The sequence below is a fragment of the Hoplias malabaricus genome, chromosome 3 (genome assembly GCF_029633855.1).
Source record: "Hoplias malabaricus isolate fHopMal1 chromosome 3, fHopMal1.hap1, whole genome shotgun sequence".
Taxonomy (NCBI): Eukaryota; Metazoa; Chordata; class Actinopteri; order Characiformes; family Erythrinidae; genus Hoplias; species Hoplias malabaricus.
In genome coordinates this window covers 45,771,924-45,784,599 of record NC_089802.1, presented here as the reverse complement: position 1 = coordinate 45,784,599, position 12,676 = coordinate 45,771,924, and the positions used below count along the sequence as shown (strand labels likewise).

Sequence of the window (12,676 nt, the reverse complement as noted above, 5' to 3'; positions counted from 1 at the left end):
TTAAGCCTTCCCTTTGTTAGCTGTGTTTTAATACCAGCGGGCTGGCTTAAATTTGAGTGAGATGATTGGCCAGGCAGCAAAGTGAATTGTGGATGGACAATTGCAGGGACAATGCTTCCCCAAAACCATCTTTGACTAATGAGAAATAGGGAGCTTTTTGGGACACAGTTATTGAGGGAAAACAAATATGTACAGCATGGGGTCCTAAAGACTGAACCACTTTTCGAGATGAATTTAAAAGAATGATTTCAGTAGCCTGTTTTTTTAAGGAGTGTTCTGTCTAATTTGACCTCCATCACAAAAGTGGCATAAAAATCAGCATATAAACTGAATTTTAATTTCTGCCTTTACTTGGTTTAACTGAGCCTCGACTCAGAACTAGTGTACATTTCTCTGGTCAAATGCAGTTTATAGAATAATTTTTTTCTTTTTTCTTTCTTTCTATTTGTTAAAATAACATTCTTGTAAACCCCGTATTAAATAATATCCAAAGAATATGTTGATAAAGATGCTTAATGCACATGAAAAGCAAACCTGTGACTCTGATTAGTTTTCAGTGGTATTCCTATATTACATAGGGTTAAGAAGTAATCAAATGCTGTAAGAACAGAGAAGGAATGTCTGGAATAATATCTTAACTGCTAAAATTATATTTTTTTGCCATAACACTGGGAAATATTACAATGAACATTGATCAACGTCCTTCAATAATAGGAAAGTTGTAGGAAGAAAAACTACTGAAAGAAAATTATGAAATAACCTTGTGGGCCACATAGTTGCACAACAGGTAGTGTTGCAGTCACACAGCTCCAGGGACCCTGTAGGGTGTGGGTTCAAGTCCTGCTCCAGGTGTTTGGTGTGTTCTCCCTGTGTCCGCGTGGGTTTCTTCTGAGTGCTCCGGTTTCCTTTCACACTCCAAAAACACACATTGGTAGGTAGATTGGCGACTCAAAAGTGTCTGTAGGTTTGAGTGTGTGAGTGAATGTGTGAGTGTGTATCGCCCTGCAAAGACCTGGAAGAACACACCTCCAGGGTGTGTTCTTGCCTTGCAGTGATTTCGGATAGTACTCATCATGACACTGAACAGGATAAGGGGTTACAGAGAATGAATGAATAAATTATCCTATGAAATCTACTGTAAAACCCAACTAAATTACTTGAGTAACACATTTAAAATTCATCAAGATGTGTTCTGCTGCTTTTTAAATCACGTATTTTTTTTTTCATTATAGTTGTAATGGGAAAATGCAATTTGACATTGTAATGAGATGATGATAATCCACCAATATTCTCTATAATGATTGTTATAGACAGATACATCGTGATTGAAGTGTAGAACATATTGTGCTGAAACTCATGACCTTAAAGTGCTTATTACACAATTTACTCAGGACATGACCCTGGAGTGGGGAGGGAAAGTGCTTAACAATGCACTTCTGTGGTTAAATTAGAGAAGTAAGATCTCTAGATAGATTAGAGAAGTCTAATAAATATGTTGAAGAACATCCTGAGTGTAAAACTTGACCTAACCATCTGTAAACATTATGCTGACAAGAGAAAACAAGACAACAGAAATATGTATAGCATAAGATGCATAAGTGTTTTTAGCAATAAGACGTGATGTAACAATGTCCGAATGGTACACATGACCATTGGTGTATGTGACAAAGGTCCTATATATACTGCAACAAATGTCTGAATAAACTAGAGATTGGAGTGAATACTTCACTCTGTGTCTTTATTCCTCTGATTTCTCCTTGGGCCTGAGAATCATTTTGGAACTGTGTTCTGGTTGTCCTGGTTACACTTAGACAATTGGCATAACAATAGTATTATTTATTTCCTACATATATTATCAAAATAATATCAGATTGTATCAAAGTTTCAAAAAAAATAATAAAAAGAACATCAAAAACATCAGTTATCAGCAATGGTTGAAACAACACTTATAATGATGCATTTATAATGATGAAGAGAGTGCATAAAATAATTAAAGCACGGAGAAAGAAAACAACAATGGCCACTGCAAGAGACAAATGATAGTTAATATGAATTGAATTTTGAAAATATAATATAATATACATATATTACTGTATCACAATCCTCAATATTATTTGTGTACTTTTCTGCATTAGTTCTTGGGTTAATACGCAATGTTAATATTTCCTCAGACATATTTTGTTGTTGTGACAACTCATCCATTAATTCCAGCCCACCAAGGGGGGAGGAAAAGTCCTAGGGTGCCAAATATACACACCAACACAAACATCCACAGGAAGATCCGATCAATCACCATAGCTACGTACTTCCATTCTTCTTTTACCTGGAAGTAGGGGAAAGAAAAACACATGTATGAGTTTGCTTGAAATGATCTGAGCTATTACATTCTAGAGAAAATAGCATTAGGCTAAAGTAATTCAACTCAAGAGAACGAATTATTTAGAATTAATTACAAGAAATGACATTAGCCAAAAATGAGACATCAGACACATATGGCTCAAATAAATATGATAATAGTTAACCGCATCAGACCCGAGCAGGTTCAGAATAGTGTTGAATGAGAAATGGATGGGATTCTATCTTTAATCATTATTCCAGTTCAGGTTCACGGTGGGTCCAGAGCCTACCTGGAATCTTTGGGCGCAAGGCGGGAGCACACCCTTGAGGGGGCACCAGTCCTTCACAGGGCAACACACACACACACACCTACAGACACTTTTGAGTCGCCAATCCACCTACCAGCGTGTATTTTTGGACTGTGGGAGGAAACTGGAGCACCCGGAGGAAACCCACGCGGACACGGGAAGAACACACCAACTCCTCACAGACAGTCACCCGGTGCGGGAATCGAACCCACAACCTCCAGGCCCCTGGAGCTGTGTGACTGCGACACTACCTGCTGCGCCCCGATTTTATCTTTAGTTCAGTTTTAAAATAAACAGGAGCGGTATTTTATCAGCAAATCTGGGCCCAGTGTGTGACATACCCACAGTCAAGAGGGACACGAGTGATTTTATTTTTCAGGAAAATTATCAGGATTAAGCAAAAGCCTCCTTTGTCTTTCCATTTGATCTCACCACTGTCTAAGAGAAAACACACAGATGTCTGTGATTTTATTCTTTACAGTTTCAAAAAATATACCAAGGACGGTTTGCAGAAAATTCTGGGAATTATTAAGAATTTTAAACTGGAAAAACTAACAAGTGATTGTGCTGCTTCTGAAACTGCTACTGAATCAGAACATGATTATAGCAAAAATGAGAAAGCATGTTAAATAAACCTACAGAGAAGTCCATGTGTTCTGCCCGGAGGTGGTCTGCAATGCACTGCACGCTCTCAATGGCCTGCTTTACCGCAGGAGACAGCAAGAAGTCTAGATCCTTTTGTGCAGTTGTTGTTTTGGTGTAACCTGTTGCTAACAAAGTCTCAGGCAGACATTTCCAAGTCTTCCTCGGCGCCATGCTGTCTTCTTCTTCTAGAGAAGAGCAGTGAAAGAAGGAAGGCCATCTCTTATTCTCTTCATGTGAACAGCAGTACTGAACGCTACAAGAATGACATCTTATCATAGCTTTAGTCTCTTGCTGTTTAGTCCCAAGCCCATATTGTGCACTAAGTGAGCGCACCTTTTTCCGGCATTGCAGTCTTCCTGTGGTTTTGTGGGCTTCAGGATTTGAAGGAGGGTTAGCTTTTTGTGCTGGTATCACTGCTGAATCTTCTGTAGCAAGAGAGGAACAGCTTGTTGTGGGTCTGAGGACTGGATGTCTCTGTGGAAGCTCATTCACTGATGTAGTGGAGCATGGGCTCAAACTTCTATGCTTGCAACTGTGAAAGAGGGTCTTCTCACTTCTCCTTTCATTTGTCGGGTTGCTGGGTCTCCTCCTGCTTTGAGAACCTTCTGAAGGTGTTCCAAAGCTCACGCAGTTGTTCCTGTGCACCACAAGAGGGCGCCGGATGAACAGGAACCGAGGTACAACGTCTAGAAAAAGCCACTTTACCCACCGGGGCATGGAGTGTGTTTGTGGGGACCGGTGATGGACGTTGAGCACGAAGATGGTGATGATGATAGACAGCGTGATGAAGATCATCGTGAAGAGCAGATATTCACCAATCAGTGGAATGACCAGTGACGTAGAGGGGATAATCTCAGTAATGACCAGAAAGAAGACAGTGAGGGAAAGGAGCACAGAGACACACATGGTCACCTTCTCCCCACAGTCTGAAGGCAAGTAGAAGACCAGAACAGTCAAGAAGGAGATCAGCAAACATGGGACTATGAGGTTGATGGTATAAAACAATGGCATTCTTCTGATAACGAAGGAGTAGGTGATGTCAGAGTACACCTCTGAGCAGCACTGATACTTTTTCACGTTGTATTTGGCCACGGCATTCACAATCATCCACTCTCCACTCTCCCAGTAGTCCAGCAAGTCCACATGGTCAGCCATCTTGACCAAGTCGATCTTGCCTCGGTCGTAGGTCCAGGAGCCGAATTTCATGGTGCAATTTTGTTGGTCAAAGGGGAAGAAGGTGACATCAATGCTGCAGGAGCTCTTATAGATGGCTGGGGGGACCCAAGTGACCTGACCATTGTGGAACAGGTGTGCTTTGGTCAGGCGGGTGACTGTGAAATCTCCGTCTGCACTAAAACGGAGCAGAGAAAGTGCTCAGTGCTAATTATTATTGGAAAGAAGACTGCATTTAAACATTTTAAAACACGTTTTGCTTATACCACCTTCAGTTTATATGGAATGGACAATGAAAAATTGCACACAATTATCATTAACTCGCAATGCAACAGTGAATGCACTAAGAATATTCCAACAATCAAACATATCTAGCTAAAAGTGTTCTCCAACATGCGTTGCCAACATGCAGAGGTCCTGACCATTGTAGAACAGGGTGAAATGAAGGTATTAATGTATACGTAGCAACAGATGGACTAGAATCTGTGGAACTACAAGAAGCACCTATAGGGTGATTGAAGCTGAGAGAATGGATAGTGAGTGTAGAAACAAGGAGGTGGCTTTAAAGATATGACTGATTGTTGTAAATAGAAATGATGCATAAATATATGCAGCACATTGTATGTATGACTGCGTGTTTTCTTTACAGTCTCTGGACATTAGCAGAGAAAACCACCAAAGGATATTTGAAGTGCTTTAGCCGCTGAACCACAACAAGTTATTACTGGACACAACGACAGATGGCAAGAGACCCCACAGTTCAGGGACCGCTCTCGCTGCTGTGAAAAAAAAGGTATTTTGGCAGTGAAAATAAATGTGAAATATTTCTCATTACACAATTGGGTAAGATTATGAGAATATTCTATTTCATTTTAGATTTTTAATGTTTTGGTTTGTTTTAATAAGCAATGCCTAAAGCAAGACACTGGTGAAATGACTTAAATGATTAAAATGGACTAGAAATACGTACAATTACCTTATTGTCTTTTTTACTCAAACCATAAATTCAGAAATATAGGGCCTAAATTTAAGACTTTCTCCCTTTCCAAAATGTGGTTGTGGCTTGAGCCCGCAGAGGCTGGAACTAAACCTCACTACCAGTCATGCACTACCTCCAGCACTTGGGAGGTGGAGCTTAGAGCCAGAATTCTCCTGAGTCTATTTGGCCTTGAGTATCCATTGGTGTGCTCTCAATGAGAAACACCAAGCAATGGTACACAAAGAAATCAAGGACAGTTATTTTTCCACAGCTTCATCTCAGACTGTTTGACGCCGATCTCCATCACCCGAGTCAAAACTATGATTATTCCATAGTTCAAAACCTAACCCTGGGAGGCTGTGCACAGCGAGTACCCTCTGTCCAGTCTCCAGGGTCTCAGGCAACAGTGATGTTTTGCAGAATGTATCAGTGAATTTTAACCTGTGATTCTTTGATAACTAATATGTGTTAGAATGCTGATATAAGGATATCCTAGTAGAGATTTTAGGAGGAGCTGATCTGAGACAAGCACATATTGGTCAGAGACAAGGACATATTGCTTCTTTGTTTACATACTTGTTGTACAACACTATATCTGGCCTCCATATGAACTGAGCTGGGATCCTAACAGAGGAAATATTGGCGTAATCTCCCGGGTTCCAGCGCAACTTGTAGTCGTTCCATTCCTGTAAGAGGGAAAATAGTTGTGATTTAAAGGTTATATGACCATGACTGTATTGTATTGTATTGTATTTAATACAAATCAGTGTCACTCACATGCTTCACCCACACATTGGTAGTCATCATTTGATTCTTCTCATCCTGGAAGTAAGCACCAAAGGATCGTTTTAATTAGATGTTATTAAGACTATTTCAATAGGGGCTCCTGAGTGGGCCAGTGGTCATCATCAGGTGTTTGTCAGTTCTATCTTTGGTGATGCCTCAGACATACAATTCTAAGTTCCATTCCATTCAAGTTCTAAGAGAGCATAACTGATGTATCTCTCTCTGGGTGGGAGACAACTAATAATAGGGTGAAAAATGGACTAAAACCAGGGCTATGTTATGAAGAAGGCACTTGTGCTGTAGCACATTCGTCTGGTGAACTGAAGTAAAACCATCCTATGTTTGAGAGTATAAGATAAAATAATTAGAAAAATTGCTGCTTCTTACATAGAGTGCATATACTTTAGAATTCATTTGATTCTATCCAGTAACAGCTCTGTTTAGACAGTGGGGGGATGCTGCTGTGGTGTTTGATCTTTGTGATATTTTGACCAAAGCATGTCAAAGACTGTAATTAAATTTAATTAATTGTTCAACTTAGAGGAAAATAAATAGAATATTATAATATTAATATTATGACATTTTAAAGCTTTGTCTAAAATAGTAATGGCCAATATAAAGCATTTTTACTATCCATCACTGTTCAGAGAAAAGCATGTATCTGCATGTTTATTTTACTACATCATTTGAGCACAGCAGCTGTTCTTCACACTGTGTGAACATTTCAGGATGAATGGACCAATACAAATATTCCAAAAAAATTACTTGGTATAAAATGTTTTTAAACTGACTTCCACTGAAAATTAAGAAGGATTTTTCTCTTTCCAATAATGGTAATATTTTGAAGATACATTATTTTCTTTGGACAGTGACAAAATGTTAATGCTGAAGTCTCAGGTTTGTGTACGATTGTGGTTTCTCACCACATCGATGATCTGAGCGATGGAGAGGCCGAAGTGAACTCGCACCACATCGGTGATGGAGGGAACAGGCAGAGCCAGTTTATTATAATCAGAAAACAGAGTCCTTAGCAGCCTCTCCTCAGCTTTCACCCGAACTCCTCTGGAGCTGCAGACTGAGAGGAAAAAATGAAAAGAGCAAGATTGAAATATTAGGGGGTTGGACACACCCTTTTTTTGAAGGTCAGGGGGCACAGAGAAACAGAAGAAAATGGGAAATCATTTAGAAACTTAAAACGGTAAGCAACATTGACCAGAATTCTAACCTGGAGCCTCTGAATGTAAACAAACCAAAGAGAACATGATTTCCTCATTATCACAGACCTCCCCTTTAAGTATCAATTATGTGACAAATGCTTAAATTACAAAAGGATGATACCATCATAATTATGCCTTATTAGGAAGTGGAATAAGACCTGAGGGTATTAATTACTAATCAGTTTTTGAAAGGAGATGTATAGAGGGTTCAAATGTAAAGCCTCCTCAAATTGGCCTCCCTCATTCATTGTCTGTAACCTCCTACGCAGTTCAGGGTTGTGGTGGGTTCGGAGCCTCCCAGAAATCACTGGGTGCAAGGCATGAACTCACCCTGGAAGGGGCATCAATACTTCACAGGGCGACACACCCGCACACATTCACTGACACACTTACACCTATGGACACTTTTGAATCGCCATTCCACCTACCAACATGTGTATTTGGACCATGGGAGGAAACCCACGCAGACACAGGAAGAACACACCAAACTCCTCACAGACAGTCACCCAAGCAGGACTTGAACCCACAACCTCCAGTTCCCTGGAGCTGTGTGACTAACAATACCTGCTGCGTCACCATGCCGCCCTCAGTCAGTCATTCACATACTTATATATTTAGTTATTCACTCAAACCCCACACTCAGAATTTCACTTACTAACTCACACCTTCACTCACTCATTCATTCAGTTGCTCACACATTCGTTCCTGCTCATTTTAATGTGCTACAGGGGGCGCTGTTCTGTGTTTTACTTTGTTATTAAGAGTTCACATTTGCTGAATGTTCACAGGGTGTGTCAGCCAAATGATATTGGATTAGTGGTTCTGAGTGGTGGAGAGGGGTGTAATGTTGTGGGGGCTGGGGGTCTTTCAGAGAACTCTTCCATGGACGCATCAGAGATTTGTGTGTAGTCCATTATCCAAATAGATGCCCTCCAATCCCCTAATGCACAGTTTGGCCTTGGTTTTAACAAATAAGTGGATCAGTACTGAACTTATCTGTGTCTAATTCATAAAGCTACTACTTCACTCTTTCTCCATTTAAGTGACCACAGTGAAATTAGAAAAGATGAACGTCATTTTTCATATCTTTTTCTCTCATGAATCTATATGTATTCAAGTATGTATTCTCTCAATGTTCAAAAAAGCAGGCAAAACACACAGACAGCAAATCAAGAAAGAGATTTCATTATTCTCTATCTAGTTTCTACTGGAAAACCTCATATAGTCTTGTAAATGATTAACAACACACATAAAATTAAATAGAGAAAATAATCCTTTTCCCTTAGCACTACAGGTCCTGCCTTTAGACTAAAAGATGAAAACTCTAGTGGTCAGAGCACGTGGAAACCAAGTGTTAATCTTGGTTTAAATGACTTCCACAGTATTGCATTCCCCAGTGCTAAAGTCATTAATTTTTTTTATTTTTTTTGCAGTGCATTGCATTGTTTATATGTTTTTGTTGTTGCTTGTTTGTGTATGATGGGATGCTATAAAGTCATAGACAGTTTCTTTTATATATATATATATATATATATATATATATATATATATATAATATTCGTTTATTCATTATCTGTAACCGTTTATCCAGTTCAGGGTCGCGGTGGGAATCATTGGGAACAAGGCAGGAATACACCCTGGAGGGGGCGCCAGTCCTTCACAGGGCAACACAGACACACACACATTCACTCACACACTCACACCTACGGACACTTTTGAGATGCCAGTCCACCTACCAACGTGTGTTTTTGGACTGTGGGAGGAAACCGGAGCACCCAGAGGAAACCCACGTGGACACGGGGAGAACACACCAACTCCTCACAGACAGTCACCCGGAGCGGGAGTCAAACCCACAACCTCCAGGTCCCTGGAGCTGTGTGACTGCGACACTACCTGCTGCACCATGATTATAATTAATGAATGATTGTTTGGTTTTTGTATTTTTCACCCTCATATTTCAGTGATGAAGCTTGTACTGTAAATATTCTCCAGTATTAAAGCTGGGGTATTTTTCAATGTTGCTGAAGATTGTTCCTCTCGCTTTTTTTGAGAACTGTTATCTTAATTATAGTGAAAACACAGATAGTCAAAACGACAGATGCTGTGCTTTTCTTTGGTACTAGCCGCTTGAGTTTCTTGGTTGGCCTCTGCGTTTAGGTTGCTTCCATGTAGCAGATAGGAGCAGAATCAAGTGACTACAGCTTGGTAGCGTGGTTTTAACGGGACAGTACATGAACACACAGCAGGGACATAACAGAATAAAATTAATTGCCATAATAAATATAGACAAAATGATGTCGATTAGAAATTCTGAATATCAATTTTGATTAATTTTCACTGAATTGCGCAGCCCTGGCTGTAGAGGTAGTGTTTCTGCCACACAGCTCCAGTCTCAGGATCCTGAGTTTGAATCTTGGAATGGGTCACTTTTCTTCATTGTCAATGTGGGTTTCCTCGCGGTGCTCTGAATTACCTTCCACAATAGAAAAACACATGTTGGTAGGTGGATTGACTGTGTTGAATTGTCCACAGGTGTAAGTATATATGTGACTGGGTGAGTGTGTGTAATTGATCACAGATGTGAGTGTGAGAGTGTGTAATGCCCTGTAATAGACTGGTGCCCTGTTCACGATGAAGTGATTATAGAAAATGCAAAGAAAGCTACTATACATCTCATCACTGTCCAAAAAAAACCACCTGCAAATTAGTAAATTTAAAACTTAAAAAACTGTAAAATTTTACAGGAGAAAGAAAAACCTTCTTACCTTTCAAAGGAATTCAATGTAAAAATATTTTATTGCAAGTAATTTTGGAGCACTTCTATTGGTCCATTCACCATGAAATATTAAAATTTTAAAAATCGACATATGGAGAGGTAATTCTGTTCTCACAGGTGAATTTATCGAATAAAATGATTTATTAATTTATTCACCCACCCACCCACTAAAAAGTATTGTGTTTCAAAGAGAAGAGTCTTGCAATGGTATCAGGCAGATGTTTTACCTTGCAGAGGGAAAGAAGCCATCAGAACCATCAGGAAGCCCAACAGAGGAGCACAATAGAGGGAGGGCATGGTGTGATGACTCAAGTTTCTATTTCTGCAATCTGTAAAAGCTTGACAACTCCTCTCTTAGGGACTGTTCAGAGGCGGAAAAGTGCTGCAATTGTTTTTCTTTCTTCCTCAGATGTTTTGCGAAATCACTTCCTATGAGTTCCTCCTCAGAGCCTGGAAACGTTCATAAATCATGGAGAGATGTGGAGACTGGAGACAGAAAGGTCATTTTTCAATGCTCTTTGGAAGTCAGTCAAGCATCAGCATCTCCAGTTTTCAGAGGAGAATTCCGGAAGCACAGCCTTTTCGTGTATTTAAGGTAGGAAAGGAGATACTGAAATTTCTACCTAGCTTTCCCTCAGTCTTCAACTCCTGGTCTGGATGACAGTTTGTCTTCATCATGTGCCCTACTGCTTTTATTCTCCTAGTCCCCTAATCCCCACCCTCCCAAGTTTCATAACAAGCCAATACACACACATATACCACCCCAGCCCCCCAAGCACACACCCACCACAGTCACACATGTCCATTAGAGGACTGCCCTAGAGAAAAGGGACTTGCTTTTAACACAAAATAAAAACATTCTGCTTCCACTCAATTCATCCAGGACTGTCTGACCCTGCAGCGGCGCGGTCATATCGTGTATCTGGCTCCAGTAAACACAGTGTAGGTGTAGGTCCATTTCCACTCGTTCATGTGTAGCTTTCATTATTTGCAGATGTTCACCTGCTACATCTGAAGCTCTTCCTGGCATTCAGTGGTCCACAGAGTTGATGTTTGGTGCAATCCTCTGAAGTGATGCTTAAATGCATTACCCTCCACCATGTATTCAGTTTTCACTCGAAACTAGAATATTTTAAAAGAACACCACACAGAAACCTCAGTAACCAGAGATATCACAATGGGCCCACAATCACCCAAATTCTAATCATGTTTTTAGGGCCCCTGCTCAAAGCATGGAGTTCTACTCTCACAGCAGAAGAATGAAAAATTACTGTTTATTTGAATGGAACCAGTGGTCACCCAGGTCTTACAGAGTTATGACTCAGAGTCTGATATAACTGAGGCATTTTTAATAATATTTTAAAAGTTTTTAGAAATTCAGCATTTTCCTTCATTTGCATTTTACTCTTATGTTTAACCTCATCAGACAGACCTCCTGAAAAGCAGGAAAACCTAACAGCTATTTTAAGTGAAAATGACTTAACTTTTGCTCATTAATATACAATAAACGTTCGTCTACCACTGTTAGAAATATTTACATTAAAGGAACACAATGAAAGGTTTTTACCTTAAAATTACAGTTTCAAAATCAATGTGATGCTCCACTGACCTATAATAAGGGAAATAGAGCCTTTATCTTTGCTACTCTGGGCTTAGCCTGCAGAAACGGCACTATGTAACTTTTGAAGGAGGATAAGAATCACCCCCCTCCCCCCGATTTAAATTCATTGCTGTAAAAATGACTTTCACTAGGTGAGCCCCAGTGTAACAAACAAACCAAAACCCCAGAATGTACCTAGTGTTCCATCGAAAGTAAATATTTCATTAGATCTGTTTCTGAAGACATGCACATTTACATTTATTTATTTCCCAATTAGTTGTTGCTACAGCTCCCAATGCACTTAAGGCAGATAATCACCATCTTCCAGGCGGTTGATGACCAGGCTCACGTGAGATATGAGCTGGAACAAAACAATAATCTGAACTATATCAGGGCCCAGAAGAACAGGATTGGGAATCTCAGGCCTAGATGTTTCCACAGAGCCCAATTAATCACTATCCTAGTGTAATTAGCCTGTAGAAGACATCTTTTACTGTATTCAGATCTAATGCTACAGTGCACCAGTGATAAAAATGCAGTAATTGAATTGCTGTTGGCTTTAACCTATTTCCTCCCCTCATGCATTTCAGCGGCATTTCTTTTTAACCTCAGTTGGAGTAAGCAGGACATGTAATTGTGACAATTTATTATTAAGTGCTTGACCATAGTTCTTTATGATGATCTTGATTCTAAAAGCCAAAGCCGTGCAAGCTGTCATCATGCACTCTTTTATCTGAAGTGCCTTTGTGCTCTAATGTACAATCACAGCATCATCTATCTGAATAATAACTATATACTAATACGACAAACACTTTAACTCCTACAACCTGAGAGATGGAAGCAACAGCACTGTAA

General features: G+C 39.8%; 1 protein-coding gene across 1 annotated transcript; it reads right to left on the bottom strand.

The window, feature by feature from the left end:
* Nucleotides 1-2,025: 2,025 nt before the first annotated feature.
* Nucleotides 2,026-10,776, bottom strand: LOC136690703 (neuronal acetylcholine receptor subunit alpha-2). Its single transcript, XM_066662668.1, has 6 exons — nucleotides 10,449-10,776; nucleotides 7,152-7,303; nucleotides 6,220-6,264; nucleotides 6,019-6,128; nucleotides 3,285-4,641; nucleotides 2,026-2,323 (listed from the first exon to the last, which is right to left on the bottom strand). The coding sequence occupies exons 1-6, from the start codon at nucleotides 10,516-10,518 to the stop codon at nucleotides 2,195-2,197; spliced, it is 1,863 nt and encodes a 620-aa protein (XP_066518765.1). The 5' UTR covers nucleotides 10,519-10,776; the 3' UTR covers nucleotides 2,026-2,194.
* Nucleotides 10,777-12,676: the final 1,900 nt, after the last annotated feature.

Excerpts from the sequence above, each read along its gene's own strand:
- LOC136690703 (XM_066662668.1), bottom strand. The coding sequence starts at position 10,518 with ATGCCCTCCCTCTATTGTGCTCCTCTGTTGGGCTTCCTGATGGTTCTG. Across the intron at positions 6,265-7,151 it reads TCGCTCAGATCATCGATGTG|GATGAGAAGAATCAAATGAT; the intron begins GTGAGAAACCAC and ends GCTTACTTCCAG. Across the intron at positions 4,642-6,018 it reads GATATAGTGTTGTACAACAA|TGCAGACGGAGATTTCACAG; the intron begins GTATGTAAACAA and ends GCTCCGTTTTAG.